Source organism: Hippichthys cyanospilos, chromosome 13 (assembly GCF_059441005.1).
Source record: "Hippichthys cyanospilos isolate Australia breed blue-spotted pipefish chromosome 13, RoL_Hcya_1.0, whole genome shotgun sequence".
Classification (NCBI taxonomy): domain Eukaryota; kingdom Metazoa; phylum Chordata; class Actinopteri; order Syngnathiformes; family Syngnathidae; genus Hippichthys; species Hippichthys cyanospilos.
In genome coordinates this window covers 12202985-12223560 of record NC_142381.1, presented here as the reverse complement: position 1 = coordinate 12223560, position 20576 = coordinate 12202985, and the positions used below count along the sequence as shown (strand labels likewise).

General features: G+C 39.3%; 2 protein-coding genes and 1 long non-coding RNA gene across 10 annotated transcripts in view; 1 reads left to right on the top strand and 2 right to left on the bottom strand.

The window, feature by feature from the left end:
- The window catches only part of LOC148413872 (ATP-binding cassette sub-family C member 5), a 31657-nt gene extending 18226 nt beyond the window's left edge, over positions 1-13431 (bottom strand). Inside the window, exons 1-7 of the mRNA XM_088431211.1 lie at positions 13120-13431; positions 10347-10527; positions 9086-9241; positions 4096-4243; positions 2615-2848; positions 1489-1662; positions 1031-1178 (exon numbers count right to left, since the gene is read on the bottom strand). Of these exons, the coding sequence (XP_088287337.1) occupies positions 1031-1178; positions 1489-1662; positions 2615-2848; positions 4096-4243; positions 9086-9241; positions 10347-10519 (1033 nt within the window). The 5' untranslated portion in view covers positions 10520-10527; positions 13120-13431. The remainder of the gene's footprint in view (positions 1-1030; positions 1179-1488; positions 1663-2614; positions 2849-4095; positions 4244-9085; positions 9242-10346; positions 10528-13119) is intronic.
- Positions 5880-16215, top strand: LOC148413871 (uncharacterized). The gene is made up of 3 exons (XR_015867584.1): positions 5880-5989; positions 14266-14391; positions 15984-16215. It is a non-coding gene; the product is annotated as an uncharacterized LOC148413871 (long non-coding RNA).
- A 1480-nt stretch (positions 16216-17695) lies between these two features.
- The window catches only part of enox2 (ecto-NOX disulfide-thiol exchanger 2), a 159033-nt gene continuing 156152 nt past the window's right edge, over positions 17696-20576 (bottom strand). For all 8 annotated transcript variants that reach the window (XM_088431722.1, XM_088431721.1, XM_088431727.1 and 5 more), the window contains one exon: positions 17696-18264. In XM_088431722.1, the coding sequence (XP_088287848.1) occupies positions 18133-18264 (132 nt within the window). In that variant the 3' untranslated portion in view covers positions 17696-18132. The remainder of the gene's footprint in view (positions 18265-20576) is intronic.

Below are 20576 nucleotides of genomic sequence, written 5' to 3'. Positions count from 1 at the left end.
CAGCCACAGCAAACGAAAACAAAAAGGACACTAAAGTAGCAAGCCATAGTATGTTCATTTCTAATTATTTTGCCGTTGACAAAAGAAAACACCACAATTCCCACTAATGGTCAAAAGTAAAGGTTTGCAGTCAGCACTTCAGAATAATACCAAATAAAGCAGAATGTAAATGGTTTTAACTGCATTTGTTAAAGAAAAAATATACTGTATTTCTTACAATACCAACATTTTCACTTTTAGCATTTTTTTTTCTTAATTCACACCAATATCTTCCCTTTTGTCAAAAATGAATATTGGCTAAAATATCAGTTAGCTATCGCCTTTTTGACTACAAACAATCTTCTTTATATCGGGCTGTCTCTTGTCCAAACCACAGATTTCTAACCCGCTTCCTTCCAGATGTCTATCTCCGAACAACACATTAGCACATTACTTTAACTGTGCCTTTTCCGCATCGCAAAAGACAAGGTGATCATCTTCCCTTCATGACACTGTCGCCCTGTGGACTCAGGTGACTATTAGACTGAACGGCGATTAAAAATCATTCAAACCTGTAATCAAAGGACAGCGCTAAAACAAGCCCCAGCAGGCTAATTGAGAATAGCTTTTAAAAGGTGGGGAGAACGATCCTTATCAACTAGCTACAGCAAAGGTCCTGCTGAGAAAAGGCCCCGACTAATTCATGCGCAAGTAGAGCGTCCTCGACAGTCATTCTCCGTATCGTCAGGCTCTAAACACCTTGCAAATTAACCTTGGGGCCAAGGGATTCAAACTGGTCTTTCCGATAGCGTGCGGCACAGGCAGATGACTTAAACGAGCTAATGAAAATGGATTTATGGTTGGGATTATCTTGCCAGTCCGCTAAAGAGGATATGACTTTCTTTTCCAGGTGATAAATTTACGCTAGTCTGGACCTTCAGGGATAGCTGCTGAAATGACTTGACGGCAAGCTTAATTAGCATGCGACAGAATGACTCTGCGCTCTGGCCACAGGCAGGAAATCATCAGCGTGCAATGACAGGAAACTCACTGTGAATGTTCTGCGCAAAGGCATCTTCCCAACAATACATCTTGATGAACTTTATGCAGCTCAGAATCTCGTTCATCAACCTCACGCGCTGGTCAGTCACCACCACACACTTCTTGCGGAAATATGCCGTCAGCTTCGACGCCAGCATCTGTCCAGACGGCAAGGCATGATGACAAGAAAAAAAATAAGAAGCGGGAGAGGAAATGAAAGCAGACACAATCACATTAAGCTGCACTGCAGGCCCTCCTACAGGGCCTGGATGGATAAATAGCTTTCACATCAATACCAGCGGTGACTCAGTCTGAGTGCAATTGGGAAAGTAGCGACAGAGTGGACAGAAGATTCATTGGAAAATATCAAAATCCGATTTTTTTTTTTTTTTTTTACATTTGGACGTGCAAGATAAAATGAGATGGATTCTGCAAACTATTAAGAAATGAGATGATAACTGAACCTACCATGGTGGGATAGAAGATGATGAAAACGGCTGATCCAATTAAAGCGGTGGGACCCAGGAAGTACGTGGTATAGGTCAGGCCAAGGATGCCCACCAGGGGCCCCCCGGCCAGCAGGCAGCCCACAGAGACGGCCTCATAGAGACGCTGGCCATCAGTGGAGCAGATGTTGATCAGCTGGGGAAGGAACACAGTGTAACATTTAAAAAATAAAGATAAGACATACAGCACCAGTCAAACATTTGGAAACAATTTCCAATTCAAATGGTCTCAAACGAATTAAGACCTCAATAAATTCAAATAAATTGAAAATGTGTAATGACAGTCATTCCGATTTATAAAGTACCATCCATATCATTAAGATGACTGAGATAATACTAAGATCTGGAAAGTTGCTATTTCCAATTCAAATGGTCTCAAATGCATTTAGAACTCAAGAAATTCAAGCTACAATTCAAAATGTAGTTGTGAAAATCATTCAAGATGATGAAATATCTTCCACATCATAAAGCTTACTAAGATACGGTGTACAAAGGTGCTTCTCGTTGGTGCTATGTGAAGGCTCTTGAGGGGTTGCATGAGATTTTGAATGGGGTTATTCTGTTATAAGCAAATCTAAGGTAATATATTTGAATGTGGTGACAGGAATAGTACTAATTTCTTTTCCAATCAAGAGCCAGTTGATTGGAAAAGGAAGCAACTTACTGCTAAATTGTGTTACGGTGACTCTTTGCTTAATGCTGTGAATGCCTATATTTTGTGAATTATTACACATTGTCATTTGTGATCAAATTTTCCTGCAGACAATCCAGAAATCAAACATGATGTTATGCAATCTATCTACTGGAGTTGCTTAGTAAAATACACAAAAGATATAACTACAAATAAAATAGTTTAATAACAGTTTAATAACTGGATTTTTTTTAAACCCAAAATTGCTTTGTGCTGATTAGGGGGTTCTTGGCTGAGAAATGATTTCGCAGGGGGTTACATCATTGAAAAAGGGTGGGCACCACTAGCTTAGGCAGTTTCTTTTCTCACAGGCAATGGAACCTAATAAGGGTAGAAATTAAATCTGCCTCACTCATCTTCCTGCGGTGCTCTGCTGAGAGGCACAATTCCACCCTACCTCGCCGGGACTGATGTCTTTGGTGCTGCGGAGGCGGAGGATCCTGTTGAAAGCGAACGTGAGAGCCGCCCCGCGGAGGCGAGACGCCGTGCGATAGTTGACGGCCCACATGAGCGCCAGAGACCAGGAGCGCATCAACTCCATAGAGAAGATCCCAGCAACCAAGCAGAGGCCGTATTTCACGTGGCGCTCGGAGCTCTGGGAATATTCCAGCAGGGCTCGAACTAAAAGTGCCTGGGAAACGGGAATGGAGAGGGTAAAATAATAGTCCCTGAGCAAATAATGTTGATAATAGTAGGACATGGGAACCCATAACACATTATTAACAGTTATAAAGAGGTTTATGATAATATTCCCAACAAAAAGTAATAACTGATAAAGTGAAGTGATTTTATTCAGAACATTTTTATGTCAGCGTGCTTGCTGCCGAAATCAGACAAACGACTCATTGTCTTAGAAATTGAAAACTTCTTAGTGTAAGACGATTATCTGAGGGTGCCCCTAAGTACAAATTTTGCATGTTATGTACTATACTCTAAATAAGCTGACATTACAAAGGGAAGTGGCAACATCTTACCAGTAATATCCTGTCATGATTTCACAGAGCATAGTAGAACTCATTTATTTGTATATTTTGTAAGTATTTTTTTGTCTGTCTTGGTACCTTCTCTTGAAAGAAGCAGGTGGTAGGAGAAAGGAATAGTTGAAAGAGCCAAGCAAAGAGCGGACCGCTATGTTAGCTTCAGGTCAAGCTGCTAACAGGCTAGCTAACATGTGCTAAACACGTGTGGTTAAAAAGTAGCATCTTATATGGCCTATGGTTTGTTTAACATCAAAATTAATGTTGGAAGTAATTTTTGGCTGTTCTGGTTATTATTTTTGAAAGAACTGCTACATGCTAGCTACCATGTGCTAATCAAGCAATTAAAAGACATCTCATATATGCTATGGATTACCGCTTTATGTTAAAAGTAGTAACAGTAACGGTCTCCAAGTGTTTTCTTTTCATTATTTAAACATTTCCAGCATTGGACATTAATATTTCAGTTATTGGCACAACGAAAACATGGATGGAATAAGAAGATGGATAGATTATTTGGTTTATCAAACCTGATTGTTTTGTAAAATATATTTTTGTGCCTTTTGTTCATATAACATCGATGCCCATCTTGTGTTTTTTTTTTCAATCAATCAGCTTTATGATGTATGACGATTTACGTATCAGTGCACTGGGATGTTTGAATGCGTTTCCAAACTTTTGACTCGCATAGAATACTTGTGAGTTGATGAGAATGGCATGATCAAACCATAACTTGGGAATTTGTGGTAATAATAGTGGTTTCACATTCTACGGGCCTTGAGCTCAACCAATATATTTCTTCTAATCGGAGAGCTGAGTAAAATGGGATAATATGGGCCACTATAAGAGCCAAAATAAAGCGGCAAGACATGCTTGCCAGATCAGTGCGGTATGTACTCACAGGCCCAATAAAGCCTGCCACCATTGTGAGGAGGAGGGCAAAGATGGCCACCAGCATTCGGGTTTGGCAGAACCTCATAAAGACTCTGGTGAGGGACGCCCCCTCGCGCCCTCGACTTTTCAGCTCTTCGTGCCACAGCGATTCCAGCCTGGAACACAGCAGAGCAGAACAGCTCACAAAGTCATCCACTTTTACCAATAAATGATCAATGATGCGTCCACTCCATGCTCAGACTCAGGCAATAAAGGTATTGATCTTTATTAACTTTAATGAGATACATTAGCTCAACTAATGGACTTAGATTCAAGAATTGGCATGTTTGCACCACAAAAGCAGCAAGGTTTTTTTCTACTTGTAGTTTCTTCATTCATTTCCAGAAAAAAAGGTTGAGCGGCACACAAAAAAAGGTATTAACTTCCTTGCCAACTCACACAATAGGGAGCATACTTGGGTTAAAAGCCAATCACGTAGAGCAAAAATCATGCAAGTAAAATGTCAACAATTAGAGTGAAATTAACATAAGGTTAACCCGCACTTTATAATCAGACATGAATGATGTAGCATGTAATTAGTCCTTGAAAGCTACACTCCAACATATTAAAGACGTGTCTAATGCACATTTATGGCCGTATAATTCTCTGTAAAAGTGTACGGAATATCATGATGGCCATGTTACTAATGACTCTCTCAAGCAGCAGCAGTCGGGCCGCTGCAGAGTAATTTACACCCTAACGACTTTATTAAAAACCAATCAAAGGCAGAGAACATTAAAGCAAGCCGACTCTCGTGCAGCCTGATAATTACAACTTGACGTCAAACGACTTGGAAGGACTAAGATGTTGGAGTCTCAGTAGCCGCGTGGTGCTTAATGTATTGATTTTAGCAGGAGGATTGCAACACGAAAGAAAAAAAAAAAACAGGTCCTGGAGTAACTTGGTCTTCACACAGAGAAAATGACTTTTCCCAACAGGAATAGCAAAGATTTGTGTTATTCTTCAGTACAGCGGTAATTGAAATTCCTTTTGGCTTTTTTTTTGTGGCGCCACAACACATGTACAATTAATGGCAATTGCGAAAAAAAAGAAAACGAGCATTTGTTTCTGAGCAACATGAATTATTTGAAAGGGTGATGTAGATTTAGCATTAAAAAAAAACTCATTACTGATTCATTGGCCAACTATTTAAAAAAATACGTCAAAAACTCGTATAAAAGTATTTTAGAATACTGTATGATGTATGATGTATGATGTATGAAATATCCCCCCTCCCATTGCATTTTATTGGCCATCAATTATATGTGGACTTTTGCTAGTTGCAGGGCTAGCCTGATCTATTTCTGAATAAATTCAATTTCAGTAGACTGAATAATGACTGAAATATTCGATCGCCAAAAACCAACGTGGCAACACTGCTAGTACAAGTTATAATGTGCATACGTATCATTTATAATTCACATACGAGTGACATACAAGTTATAATGCAGATACGTATCTCTCTCTTTATTTTTGAAGGACTGCCATATTCTTAATCATTTATTAGCCAAAATATACATAAATGAAATGTGATGTGGCCCTTAGCTAAAATGTTACTTCAAACATTCACCGTAGAGGTTAATACCGGTGTTATGACCTCAAAAAGTATGGCGAATGGTGCTTATTTTGACTCAAATACCAACTGTGATTGTCTAAGCGCCGTTTATTATTCCCCTTTGATCTAACTGAATTCAGAAGCGAGCACCATGGCAACAATGTGCTGGAATCCACACAGGGATGATTGGCGAGAAATGTTCTCGGCAGCCGACAGCCAAGCTGATGTTTTGAGAGGCGCTTTGGCTCCGACCCGGCATTGAAGATTCGCACCTCACTGGGCACCGACAAGTGTCAACTCTCCCAGGGTGAGTTTTTTTTTTTTTCCTCTCCCCCATCTCACCATCGTCTCCGCTGTGCATCTGTGTTGCGTAACTGTTCCTGCTATGGCAACGCAAGCTAAATCCCTGCGTGCTGCGGTGCTCCTGCATAGCATCATCGCCCAACCCTGACGGTCTGACCATGTGAACGCTCTATGCCGCTTCAGTGTTAAACTCACTGGACGACACATTAGGAATGCTCCATTGAAAACGCTGTGTCTGCAGAGAAAATGCTTTCTGCGAACTCTATTGTAATTAATTTGAAATTTTATATCATGGCATTAAAAAAATGATCGCACATTAAAAGTTACAACCATATTCCTGGAGATAGTACTAATTAGTTAGAGAAAAAAATGCTGGTGTATTATAATTAGCATGAATTGAAACCAGTTTAACACAAAATAAAAAGGCAATGTCGGCTAGCCGCCCATTCATTTTCTGTACCGCTCACTTTGGTCACGTGGACACATGGCATCGTGGGGTTTGTTGGACAGACAATCGAGCCCATGTACTTTTTTTTTTCTTATCAATGTTTTTTTTTCAGGTGTTTGTCTATAGGAGTGTCGAATGGCTGTTGCTAGAGCATAAAGTAGGCCTGTAGCCTTTACCATCACCAAGCCACTGCCCTAACTTAAAAACTTTGGATAATTTTTTAACATTGTATAAATTTATAACAGACATAGTTTCTTTTTCATTCAATAGCGTTGAGTTGCCCGCACAGCCCTTTGTGGGTTATTATCATTATTGTTTTTACTATTTTGTCCAGTCAGATTTCAGCCTTTCTTAAAACATGCATTACTAAAGTGACTGATTACTTTGGTATATTTAGTCCCTTACATATTCAATTACATTGGTAACTTTCGTAATTCAAGTACTTGAAGTAATTGTAATAAGTATTCTTAATTGAGCAGCCACTTTTAGAGACCCACACACACAGCAGGGATTGAACGTAGGACATAAAAACATGTCTTTGGGATTGAATGGTCAGACCCAACTTTAAAATTAGAAACTCATTTTCATGATTTAGCTCTTTTTTTAATTTTAAAATCTCGTATAAATCAAATTAATTTGATTTACTCTCCAGCCCTAATCAAAAAATCTAAATAATAGAAAGACAATTATATAACACAATACATAACATAATATGTGATATTGCGCATCATATGACGCCAAGTTTCTCAATCTGATTTTAAATGTACTTTTTTACTGGAGACAAAAGTCTCCCAACCAACACAAAAAACACTGCTACCCAACAATGAATCAGCAAAACCACTCATCATTTCTTAAGCGTGAAGGGGGTGTTTAGCGTGACTTTCTCATTCTTAAACGTTTTCTCTGAAGCTGCGGTTTAGCAGGTGCACTCATCCCATCTCCACGTTCGTAGTGATGCTACTCTGCAGTCAATGACAGCTAATGAAAGCACATGGCAGCCTGAGCAGTTAATGACATAACCGCCAAAGTCGGCCGCTAACTCTCGCTCTAATCTCTAATCGCTGTTATTCTTAGCTTGCCGCCATGCCTCGAGCAACCCCGCACCAAAGATATTATGGGGCTGGATGTCCATTAAAAGTGCCGGTGTCAAACGGAGCACGCAGAGTGGGAATCTTGTACACTGCAAATTCCCACACGTTGCTCTTGCCAGTCTCTCTCTCTCTCTCACTACTGTCAATGTTTGACCAGCGCTGGCGTCACCTTCATCTTGCACACAAGTACGGCCGGGAGAGCACAGAAGGGCTTTTTCCAATATTTGTTGAAAAAAAAAAAAAAAAAGAAAACAGTTATGCTGAACTTGAGAAGCAAGAGGCATGGTGTGGATGGATGTTTTATCCCAGTGGTGTTCCACTGGGAATGGAAACTAAATCCTTTTAGCAACAGTGTTCTCCATCAAGTTAGAATTCAATTTGACGAGTAAACTCGCCAAAGAGATCCGGGTTTTAGTCTGGTGCTCTAATAGCAGCTTTGCTGAACATTGATGGAGCCCTTTGATTTTACGAACGATTGCACAACAGCTACTTAGCAAATTCACTGGGGATACGAAAGTGGCTCTAGAAAGGAGCCATTGTGTGAGTAAATACTACTTTCAATCTTAATCTTAATGACACAATTCAATTTTTAAGCCTTCTTCCTGAATAAATTTTTGGGATTGTGAAATAGCTGCAGTCCCGACATGTGATGTCGCAGAAGAGCATAGACTATATGTCAGCATGACACAGCAGTAAAAAATAAAAAAAAATAGCACGAGTGTACTGCACACAACGACTAAGAAGTTTTCCCATGGAATTTTTTAAAGTAGAACACTGAGTACCGAAGTACAACATCCTTGGGGTGATCAAATTTCTAGCTATACTTTGACCTGATGATCAAACTTTATTATGAATGAAAATAATCACATAATTAAAAAAAAAATGTTGAAAAGTTAATTCAGACAATCCCAATGACGCATTTACATGTCTTTGCTATTTTTCCATGTTAGGGTCAGTTACTATTTGAAAATGGCTGGCAATGAATGAGTTAATAATGGCATTTTTCTAAATAGGCATAACTGATGTCATTATAAAGCAACAACTTAACAATTACAGTAATTCAGATCAGGGTATTCTGCTGCATCAATGGATTGCACCAACATTTAATAATCTAATCAGGTTGAACATGAGGTATAACAAAAGCATATTCATCTATAATAGGAATTTTTAGACAAAAGAAAATGGCACAAACATAGTTCAGACGGAGCTTTCAGATTTTTTGGGCCTATTTTTAATGTTGACCTACCCGACTTTTTTTTCTCAGCCCTTGATGGAATCCATTACTCTAGAGGAATGTGCAACTAGATCACTCAATAATGTTCGAAATCTACATTCACTGCCATTGGCTTAAGACGCCAAAGATCTATTTTTACTGGGTTTGCAGTGGGGTAGATGCCCGCACTTTATGAACTGGAATATCATTCCTTATGTAATTGTTGGATTATATATTCGTGTGACTTCAGCGAGTCCTCTTTGAGTTTACCTGCGGACCATTTCCCCCATCGCACTCTTGTGTCAGCATTTCGCGTTGGGCGCCTCCATCACTACAGTCTGAGCTCACCTTTGGCAGTTGACTTCGCAGGCTTCGTGGCAGGACAGCCCCCAAATGTCATTTATGGACAAACTGGACATCTTGTAGGCCCTCATGGCCAGCGGCGAGAGCCAGTGTAACGTCATGAAAGAGAAGAGGCCGGCGTTGTCGACAGGGTGCTGGTGTCTGGGAACACACAAACAATGGCGCTGGGTAAGACGTTCAAAAGCGTTATGCTGGGAAAAAGATGGGGGGGGGAAGGGGGGGTTGACCTATATTGGCGTTTGAAGAAAGTGTTTGAGTTGAGGCAAGGTGAATCTTGCCTGCAATATTTGTGCAGTAATTCGCACGCTCTTCACAGCTCTTTGCGGCTCAGGGCTTGTTTATCACTTAGCATACAGTACGTTCAAACGAGCAGCTGTCTGTCACTTGAGGATAAGATTACGTTTGTTATCTCGGCTTCCTGGCTAATAGCCCCATAGGCTAACTGCAAGAAGGTGACTCAAATAGAGCCTGTGTCTCGTGTCTTATGTCTTGCCTAAATGCCAATCTGGCTCTACATGTTTGCACACTCTCGCACGACAGTAATAGCTTCAACTACTAATTCTTTTGGTTTGCATTTTCACAGCAAGGGAAAAGTCAAAATTCAAAATGTGCGAGATCAGGGTAATGATAGTTTGGGATTTTTATTTTATTTTTTTTAATTTAGGTTTTGTTTTAAAAAAAGCTCAAGTTTAGTTGAATTTTTATTTTTAGGATCAACACATCACACCCCCCCTTTTTTTTTTTTAAATGTTTGCAGAATGCAAAGCAAAAATAAAGGTCCCCCTGGCAGGATATATGCTATTTATACAGTTGAGATGAGCATATGTATTTAGTTTTTTTTTTTTTTCTTCTTTCTTTCTTTTCAACTTAAGAGCAAATTAAATGTAACATCAGGGGACTGATGAGGGGGTGAATTGTGGTATACTTCAGGGTGTATTTGGCTGAAACAAAAAATAGGGATAGATCACTGAAAAAGATAGCGAACCACTTTGCAAATGACTGTTTGACCTTGTTTCAGTATTTTTGCCGAAATTAGTTTAGTTTAGTAATCGTTTTCTAAAGCAGTTTCTTATTTCAATAAAAAAATGCGTTATATTTCAAATTAAATGTATTTGTTAGTTTTCATTAAGTACAATTCAATCTAAATACTTCAATACTTTTTTTTGGCCTGTTTTTTAAACGCGCTAAAAATGAGGGAAATTGCTATAGAAAACGAGTGGCTGTAAAGCCGCATGACACTGCTTACTTTTGTGTGATCCTGAAGGGCTTCAGCAGCTGTATGCTTTTCCGGTAGCGGCCCCGTTTCTTTGGCCCTCGCTCCACAAACACCTCGGCTTCTTCCTCTTCTTCTTCGGGCTGGAGGGAAGCCATGGGCAGGCCCTCCACCCGCCCGGCCGCTTCCAAGGCATCGGGAAACATGGCGGAGCCTAAGCAAAAAATGACAACTATGAATACGCGTCATCTCACTTTGATTAATCTGTTGCTCGTTCGGTTTAAAAGTGAATTAGCATGTTGTGTTTGCAAGTTTTTGTGGTCGGTAATACAGCTGGGAATTTTTGGCATTCGTGCTTGTACAATCATGCAAATAATTATAAGGCAATCAAAACCCAGTGAGGCAGACTTTCTCCTCATTTCATTTATTTCCAACTCAACTGAAAGCAGTGAGCAATGTGAAATAAACTGGGAGCGCTTCAGATTTGGTTTTGCTCATGTTAGCATTTCAGCAGCGGGAATAAGAAACGTGTCTTTCACGGATTCTGCTTTTCCTTCTGAGCCTCCAGAGGTGTAATGCTGAGTCAGGCTGTGGACTTTGAGGAATCACCTTGCTCAAGGGTCATGACGGATCACCGGTGCACAACTTAAGTGCTTATCTATTTAAAGACGTCTAGAGAACGGGTCCGGCAGCTCCGAGGTGGACATTTGAGCCTCTTGTGTAAGGGCTCGGGAACCTGCTTCCTCAAACTGAGGTCATTGTAAGTCATAGTCTGAGTAAACAAATGTTTACTAAACAGCCCGTGGTGTAAACTGCCGACATGCGACGGGAGTCAACATAAGAGCAAATTTTAAAAAGCAAGGTTGACAAATTAGCCATTTGATCATTATTATAGAGTATTTTGGTGACTTTTCAAATGCTATTTTCCCCCAAGCGTCTTTGTTACATATATCACATTTGAATGAATGAAAGCCTCGTGACCTCCCACGTCATGTGAAACATAATCATATGGAACACTTTTCTATTTTTAAAAAGGGAGAGCATTCAATTCTGACGGACGGAGCATGAAGAGTCAAGGTTCACTCCTGCCTGCGTCAGGACCGTGACAGAAAATGCACATAAGTTCACGCTGTTCTTTGATAACAAAATATGTTCACTTGAGTAACTGATGTAAGAAGGGAAAACAAATGATTTGTACAGTGAAGAAACAGTCAAGGTACAGAGTACATACGAAAAGTACACAACTGTACGTATGCCAACTGTTTTTGTTCTTTTTAAACAATATGGGTTGAAAAAATAAGAAAAAGTGGGAAATCCATTAATTCAAGTGCATATTATTCATTGGGATATAAATCCCCCACTAAGATGCAATTCAAATCTCGTGTGCCTTTTATTATCAGTCCTGATGGTAATAATTTATACAAACCTCTTTTGTCAGAGTAACTACCTAATGTTTTCTTGTTTCACAAGGATCATTCTTTTTTCCCTGTAATCAACCTGCGATCTGGGTTCTCTCTGCTGCAATTCAATAGGGTTTAGGTCTGGGGACTGTTGACTGAGATTGTCAGTCTGGTGAAAAATTTCTACTTTTTTTGTATACTTCTGCAATATTTGTTTAAATTATGTTAAGGCCTATAACACATCTTTCTAATGAATATGGAAAGCACTGAATGCCAGCAAAGTAAAATGGCAGGTTAAAGACAGATGTGCTCTCATTGATAGCAGAAAGTAACAAATTGTGCTGCACATTTAGTTTGTGTTAGTTCTGGATGATATGGTCCAAAATTAAAATCTCCATTTTTTCAGTCTGTATGGACAACTCGATTTGAATCAAAGTAATAACCCTAACCTTTTATAATAAAAAGAATATTCATGTCGAAAATGTTCACTCAACTTAACCTACAATTGTTTATAGTGGGGGTTACATTGCCAAAACTACACTCAGTAACCGAAATCCACAAAACAGATTGAACCTTTTTTTTCACGTTTTTTCAGTAAGATTTTTTTGCTTGTTTAAAAAACATAAGAACATAAAATTTAATGGTTTTGTCTTGTTCAAATTAGAAAAGGAGGGAACATTTTAAGAAAAAATAATGACATAAACCTCAATAAAGTGTGGTCATAAATCAAAATTCTCAAAAAATATTTAGGATTTTTTTAAAATCTTTTTTTGTTTGTTTTTTTGTTGAAAAAAAACATAAATCAACATTTTTTGAGAGGTTCAACTTGAAAGAAATATAGCAATGTACACGCAATAACCAAACTGCGATGTAGCGAAGGAACCTTGTAGCCATTTAAAAATTAGTTTTAACTTAAACTTTTGCAATTCATCCAATTATTTCATCAAAAAGATGAAATAATTCAATTTGATGAATTGCCCAGCCCTACTTTGTATGCTATTTGTGTTTGGTGATATTTTGCTACAGTAAAAGATTACGGTTTACTTATTGTAAATTTTAGAGTGAATGTCTGTCGTTTGCTTATGTTGCTACTGACCGAAATCATGATAAAATAAAAACGACAAAAGTCTGATTTCAACCAATGCTGCATTCTGGAAAGCAATGCATCCTTTAGTGAGTGAAAAAAAAGTCACCAACACAAAACTTTACTATTATATATTCATGATGAGTAGTTTAAGGACTAAACAACTATGTTTTTGACAAACACATTTTGTGTGATTTGGATAGAAATACATGACCAGAGTATCACATTGACCTTGCCTTGCTATGAAGGAGCCATAGTAAACGCTGTTAGTTTCTTGTCACCGTTATAGACTAAAATGCAGCGAAAATGTCAACACACTTACGTGGATGTTGATCTGGTTCGGCTCACACTTCTCAGATGTTGTGTTTACGCACAGCCTATGCGGATGAGGATGACCATGTTTGCTAGTTTACTAGCTATTTGCTCACAGACGTGAAGAGAGCACACTGCAACTCATCTTCCGGATCGGTGAGGGTGCGGGCGGAGAAGAGGGGCTGCGGTGTTGGTGGCGGGACGATGAAAGTGCGGCCCGGAAAACATTATCAACTTGTCCTCCCGTCTCACGTGGATACAGTACGTGCAGCTTCCTTCCAAAGCTCCGCTTCGCCGACTCACGGAGCTCCGCGGGGAGAGGAATTCCCGACATCACGCCAACGTCACAGAGCGGCAGCCAATAAGTGACGGCTTTCAACGTCACGGGAATGAGGAAGTGCAAGCGGGAGACAAAGGGGGCGGAGTCGCGACAAGGGCGCTACGTAATCACGAGAGCCGGGTGGGAGGGAGGGAGGTAGGGCGCCGGCTCAAACTGGGATCTGATTGGATACCCGATGCCTGGCGGTTAACACGATTCGACAATTGCATACTGGCTAATGGAGAGTACACGCTACACAATCGTAGAAAATAGGAAAATAGAAAGCGCCACTAAAATTATTATTATTATTATTTTTTTTTTTAAAAAGAGACTTTTTAAAAAAATTAATACAACAATAGTTCTTCTTTTAACTTTTTTGTTATCATCACAAATATTAGATCGTCATTAAGTATACATATACTAGTATGATTCAAAAATATGTAACGCAAACTATAGTAAAAATGACCGAAGTAGATTTTGAGAACTTAAAAGCCGGAAAAACGGAACAGATTAAGGGAAGCTAGCCATTTCCCCAACCATGGCCATGTTCAAGAGTTTTATTTCATACACTGGGAAATTCTAAAATGGAGCTAAAACTAAAAAATGGATGAGTTACAAGAGAAATGGCGGAAATTGAGTCTCCTCTAACTCCATTGTACTACAAATGTAAAATAATGGTAATTGAATATTTATTAAAGGTGAATGTCTACATTTGGTTGTATGGATGATTGGTATTAAAAACAACAAATCCAATGCTATTTCAATATTTGAATATAGTATGAAACATTCATAAATTTTACAGTGGATTTCTTGTTTTCTTTGTTTTGTTTCTTTCAGGTATCACGGCAGGTTATCGAATGACTAATGCATTTTTCCGAGGAAGACACCAATTCCATTCAAGTGTGCACCTTCCTGTGTGGAAAACATCAAACAAAAAGAATGCACTGTTAAACAACTCAAAAGGTAATATTAAATTCAAGGTAAAACAACAATTGCATTTTGCAGGAATTTCATAAAGACTGAATTACGAGTATCAGTTAGCTTCAGCGTTTGCTAGGTAAAGCGGATTAGCATGGTCATCTCAAAGTACAAGTTAAGTGAATATTAAAATGTTTTATAAATGTAACAACAGGAGTGTTGTTGAGAAACATGAACCATTTCAATGAAATATAATCTGGACAAGCGTAGAAACTGGCTGCAAAATGAAAACGTGAGGCATTTTTTCGCATACACATTGAAAATACAGGGTATAAACAAAATAATAAATGAAGGAGCAGTCATAACATTGAGACTAAACCTTATGGGATTATCAACAGTATGTATAATGTTATATAACATTAGCATCAACAATAGCCAGGTGTTTTGACAGTCAGTCACACCACTTGGGTGGTCTAACACAATGGTTCTCAATGGGGGTACAAGTACCTCTGGGGGTACTTGAAGGAACTCTAGGGGGTACTCGAGGTTTTAAATAATACAGTTAATTCAGTTATTATTTTTAAAGGATATTTGCATGTCTGTTTCAGGAAAATATAAGTTAACAAAACAATATTTTCAGTAGGTTATTCAATTTCATTATTGTAAAAAGCCAAATCCTCCCCCATACTAGAATGGTTCGACCCAAATTGTGCCACCTCTCGTTACCTGTCAAGTTGATGATTATTTTTTATGAAAAAAATTCTACTATGATCTAAAGAAGACACTTTAAGTTGAATCTTTTTCTGTGGACAAATATTTATTCATAATTATTCATTTTTTGAGAACAGGTCTGACACTTTGTTTTTTTTGTATTTTTTGTGGATAAATATTTATTAATAATTGTTTATTTTTGTGAACAGATTACTCCAAACCAGGACGCTTTATGTTTAATATTTTTCTTTTGACAAATATTTACTGTATTTATAATTATTTTTTTGGAACAGGTCTGACACATTATTTTTTGTGGAAAAATTATTTATTAAAAATTAAGTTATTTCTTTTTGATATCAAGTTTCTTCTATGATCCAAAAAAAGGACACTCTAGGCTGATTATTTTTTTGTGGACCAATACAAATGAAGTTTGAACGGGTCAAAAGCTTAATAAATCAGACACTGAAGGCTGACTGACGGCTTTGCGCTGGTTAAAGGGCACTAGGCTGAAAAATTTTCACAGGGGGTACATCACTGAATAAAGGTTGAGAACCACTAGTCTAACATTGACAACAATGTTAGCAAGTTACCTCTAGCTATGATATGTGCACAGATTTATAGTTTGAGTTTTAGGTGCATTGTTAACGGTGCAGCTATTTTTTTTTAATGATCCATGCGAAAATACGTACTATATCGTGTAAAGTCTGGATATCTTTTTTTTTTTCTCCACATGCCCTAAAGGAGAAACGCATAACTTTTGACCCGGATTAGTCAGCATGAATCCTTCAGTTATTTTCCGCTATGCATGAAAATGTATACGTCAGCAAAATGGACAAGGAAGGTTACTGCACAGTAGATTTGTTTTGTCTTGTGTAAGAAATGACAAAGAAGGGGCTCAGAGTGATTATGAAATCTTTCCCACAAAGGATGATTGCATAAAGATGTGGCCTTGCTGTGCAGTCAGCGTACAACACCCCTGGGTACTGCTGTGCAAGATGAGAGGAAACGCTCCACATTAGATGTAGTTCAAGTTCATCTCAATAGGAGGAGCTGTGGACCCACCAACAGGTCATTTGGATTTAAGTGGACTGGAGACAGTCATATTAACATGTCCGTTTTCCATTGTTAAAAGAAAAAAAAACTACAAAACGAACTTTATATTTGCAACTGATACTTGGAAATGACAAGAATAAACATTCTCTGCTTACCTTGTTGGTCTGCTTTTCACATGAAGCTATATAGTTTCCATTTGGCAGCATCTTGTCATCCTCCAAATATACGACACAATAAGGAGTCCATAAGTCTTGCTTGGTAGAGGATGACGTTTTTGGAAATGCCCACTTTTTTTTTCCAGGGCACTGTTACCGTATGTATAAAGAGCAATGTAAAAAAAAAACAAAAAACATTTTTTAACCTTCAGAGATCGATTGGAGCGATAACATACCAGCTGCCATTTTACACTTAATTTATATGATACACTATCGAATGTTCAACCTTCAAAGGAGGCATTGAAACTGTCACAAATGCAGGAAGAGAGTTTTGTGGGGGGAAAAAAAAACAAAACAAACACTCCAAAAGTAGACAAATATGGAAACACGACTGTCTGGGTGGGGGTACTTTTCTCCCTCAATAATTGAATGACAGGAGTTTGAAGTTTGACTTTAATTTTTTCATCATCTAATTGTGAGATGTTTGACTTCAGAGATCAAAGAGGATTTTGCAATGATAAAAAGAACATTACGCCGAAATTCAACATGGTGATGGCATTGCGAGAGTCTGGGGCTGCTATTCTCCACCAGGACCTGGACAGGAGTGAGAAATTCGGCATCTGACACTGGTTTTACCATCTGTGTTGAAATGTTATACTCCAGTGATGTTGATATCTTTTTGAGCAGTTTTGCAGCATCCGGACCTTAAAACGAGGCACCTGCGTTAGTGTCATTTGCACTTGTGTGGTGATTGTTGTTGTTATTTTAGATACCATGTCACCAAGCATAGAGGCATCCTATTATGAGCTCACTGAAGGAAGACGGGCATAATGAAGTAGATGAGGACACCGTCAGGAAATATCACGAGACAGGGAGGTAATTAAGGCTATCTCCCGCATCACCAAATCACGCAAAGGAACCCTGCGCATCCAATTAGAGTTGTCTTCAGCATGGGGAGGATGTGTTTGAAAATGGAAGAAAAAGCACGTGGGTGCCCTTCGTTGTGACATTTTAGTGCACCGTTTGCAGCCTCACAGCTTTTTAATGGCTCTAAATGAACAAACATCAATGGCCCGCGTGGACAGCAGCGTTCTGGGGAGTTTTAATTAGTCTGTTGCGTTGCTTTTGTGGGTAGCAACAGCTTGGTAGGACATCAACGCAAAAGAGAGGACCCCATTAGCATTGTTGTTTACGCCAGGAAGGCGGCGGCCGTGACGCAAGGCGCGGATTCACTTGTCAGGGCCTTGCACGAGTGCAGAAAAGTTGGCAAACTGTTAATGAAGACCATACACATAGCGTGTGTGAGATCACACCAGTCAAATGCTGTGACGCAAGAGAGAAGTTCAACGCGTAGCCCCCCCCATTCCAGAACCCTGTCATTGAAATGTAAGAGGAAATCCAGCAAGAGGAAACAGAAAACACAAAAAGTGTCATATTAAAATTTCCTTTTTATAATCAAAAATACAATCCAAGCATTTACAGCGTATAACAACAATTCTATGCAACTTCTTCACGGCCTTTACAGAAAATGAAGAAATATATGACTTCTTTTTTTTGTTAGATTTCATAATCTATGTTACAAACCAGGTAGGACAACATAAAAAAAAAAAAAAAAAAGAGGCGAAGTGGAGGCTGCAGGGTTTTGGAGGTTTGTAGAGTTCGACCCTGATGATGTGGCAGGTAATAGCCCTGTGTAGTCCTTGCGCGCACCCACCAAAAAGGCTCAGAAAGCTTCAACGCCCGCGTCCGATTCCAGTGACTCCTCTGCCACGGCTCGCGGAGAGCCGCGGACTTGTCAAGTAAACATTCCTGTGACGCCGTCTCGACAAGCCGTGGAGGGCTTTGTGCTCCCTCCACGAGCGCGCCCTTACGTGCTCTTGATGCCCTGGAATCCGCAGAAGTTCCAACGTTTCTCCAGACTGGCGCCCACGCCCGTCAGCTCTTGCCTGAAGGTGCAGGGCAGCCGGGAGAGGAGAGCCTCCACCTCAGCCGGATTGATCTAAAAAGGCAGGGTGGGCTGTTAAAAATCAGGGGCAAAATATCTGTGGCTTAGAACAAAACCCAATCGCTAACCAGCTTTGGATTGGAATCAGAATTTGTACCCAGGGATGGGTTCATTATTATGAGCCAGGAGATTGGGTTGAAGGGTGAATTTGGACAGGATGAAGAGCCTAAACTGAGGTCATTCATTGTTATTCATTTTTTTTAATCGTGTCCTCCGCAATACAAACTGAGTTTAGTTGAGGGGTGTCCAAACCCGGTCCTCGAGGGCCGGTATCCTGCAGGTTTTCCTGGTTTCTTTTCCAGACACACCTGATTGAAATGATCAGCTCATCAGCAAGCTCACCAGAAGCCTGATAACATTCGAATCAGGTGTGTCGCGAAAAGAAACCTATAAAACATGCAGGATACCGGCCCTCGAGGACTGGAGTTTGACACGATCATCATCCATATAATTCGAAGATGTGCAAAGTTGTTGACAAAAGGTACCATATTTTTCGGACTATCAGCCGCAACTTTTTCTCATGATTTGAGCCACGCAGCTTATAGTCCAGTGCGGTTTATCTGCAGGTTATTGAATTTTTACTGTTTTGCTAGCCAACAAGATACAATCCACCGGTAAAGCACATGGGTGTAACACTTCAAAGTGTCAATTTATGGAACAACTATGAAATAGAACTGAAAAGATAAGAATTAATGACAAAAAGAGTTTAAAAATACAGTATTTAAAAGCTAAAAATTATGCATAAATTGAATCAATAGTTAATTTAACTTATTCGGTACCAGCTATTTTCACGCTCTTCTTTACCCTTATTTGTATTTGGAAGTCATGATCCTGGTAAATAAGTAGCTGAGATTGAATCTCTGGACTCGAAATAATAAGATATACTCCGAGATTAACCCAATAATTTCTTTTTTTTTTCTTCATAATGGCAACACTTATGTCACTGCGATTTAAGTGTTAACTTACAATCCAGAAAAAAAAATAAAAAAAAACTTTTGACTGGTAGTGTATTCTAGCCAATTTAGGTTACTTCTTGACCCAGCCGTTTGTGTAATGAGCTTGCTCAAGAGCTGTTGTGCGCTTGCTCGTGGTGTCGTGACACACAATAGAGCCGCGTGTGATGTCACCAGATAAGCAGAGCGGACTTGGCTTCTTCTTCTTCTCCTACTTGTTGTTGTTGTAGGTGGAGGCCAGCCAGGCATATTGACAAATGTGCGTGCGGCTGCCTAATGAGTGTTGTGCAGTGGAGTGTGTGTGGGAAGAGCAGACAAAACGTGGGCACCCGAACGCATCGTCGCGGCAACAAATCAACACAATGAGTCAAGGGAAGACTTGTATTCTTTCTTTGACGCGTGCGTGACAGGATGAGTCACGGCGATGGGTAAACACGCTGGCACTGTATCACTTTTCGGGGTCACTGGTTCCATAGAGAGGAAGTCCACGCATGTGACAAATAAATGAACGCCCAATCAAAAGTGAGGATTTTTATAGTATCGTACCGTAGCTAGAGTGTTCAGGGGGATAAAAGGAATCATTCAGGAGTTCACACTTAGGAAACTGCTTAGTTACTGAGGGAGATAGCTAACCTCATGTTGACTTATTGATAGCCAGCACATTGAGTTGAGGATTAGCGTTTGGGTCACGAAAATCCACAAAAATCTTCAATCCAATTTGTTATGACAAAATAATACATCTAAATGAGAGTTAAAGTAACGAGGGTTGTCACCTTTTTCAAAAGTAATTGAGTAATTGCCCAAACACAAATCAGTGAAATACATTTATTTATTTTTTAATAATCTAATAAGGTTGACTGTGAGGTGAAGTGGATAGAACTAATAATTTTTTATCATGTTACAGTGAGTGGATATAACTATTTGTTATTTATATAAATTATCGCTCGCTCTCTCTCTTTCTATCCATCCATCCGCACTATATCTTCTATGCAGATAATGATTATTCACCAAATATGTTGGCTATTGCAATTAGCATGACCACGTGATTATCATTTAAGGTAATCAAACATGAACTAGAAGTTCGTTCACACATGTCGTTTTATGTACTATAATTACACACGTAACTGCGTCATTAAGTCACTTCCGATGCTCCAACAATATTCAAGGAGTAAACTTGAGAGTGGAGCTGCCTGTTAGCGACTATGAGGTCAATAACTTCCTGTTCTTCTTCATCTGGCTCTTGACGAGTAGATTGAGTACGTTTTGTGCTTGACAGTCCCCTACTGGCTAAAATATGAACACCTAACCAAATCACAATACGGCTGATTGTTTATAGTGACAAGCAGTATAATT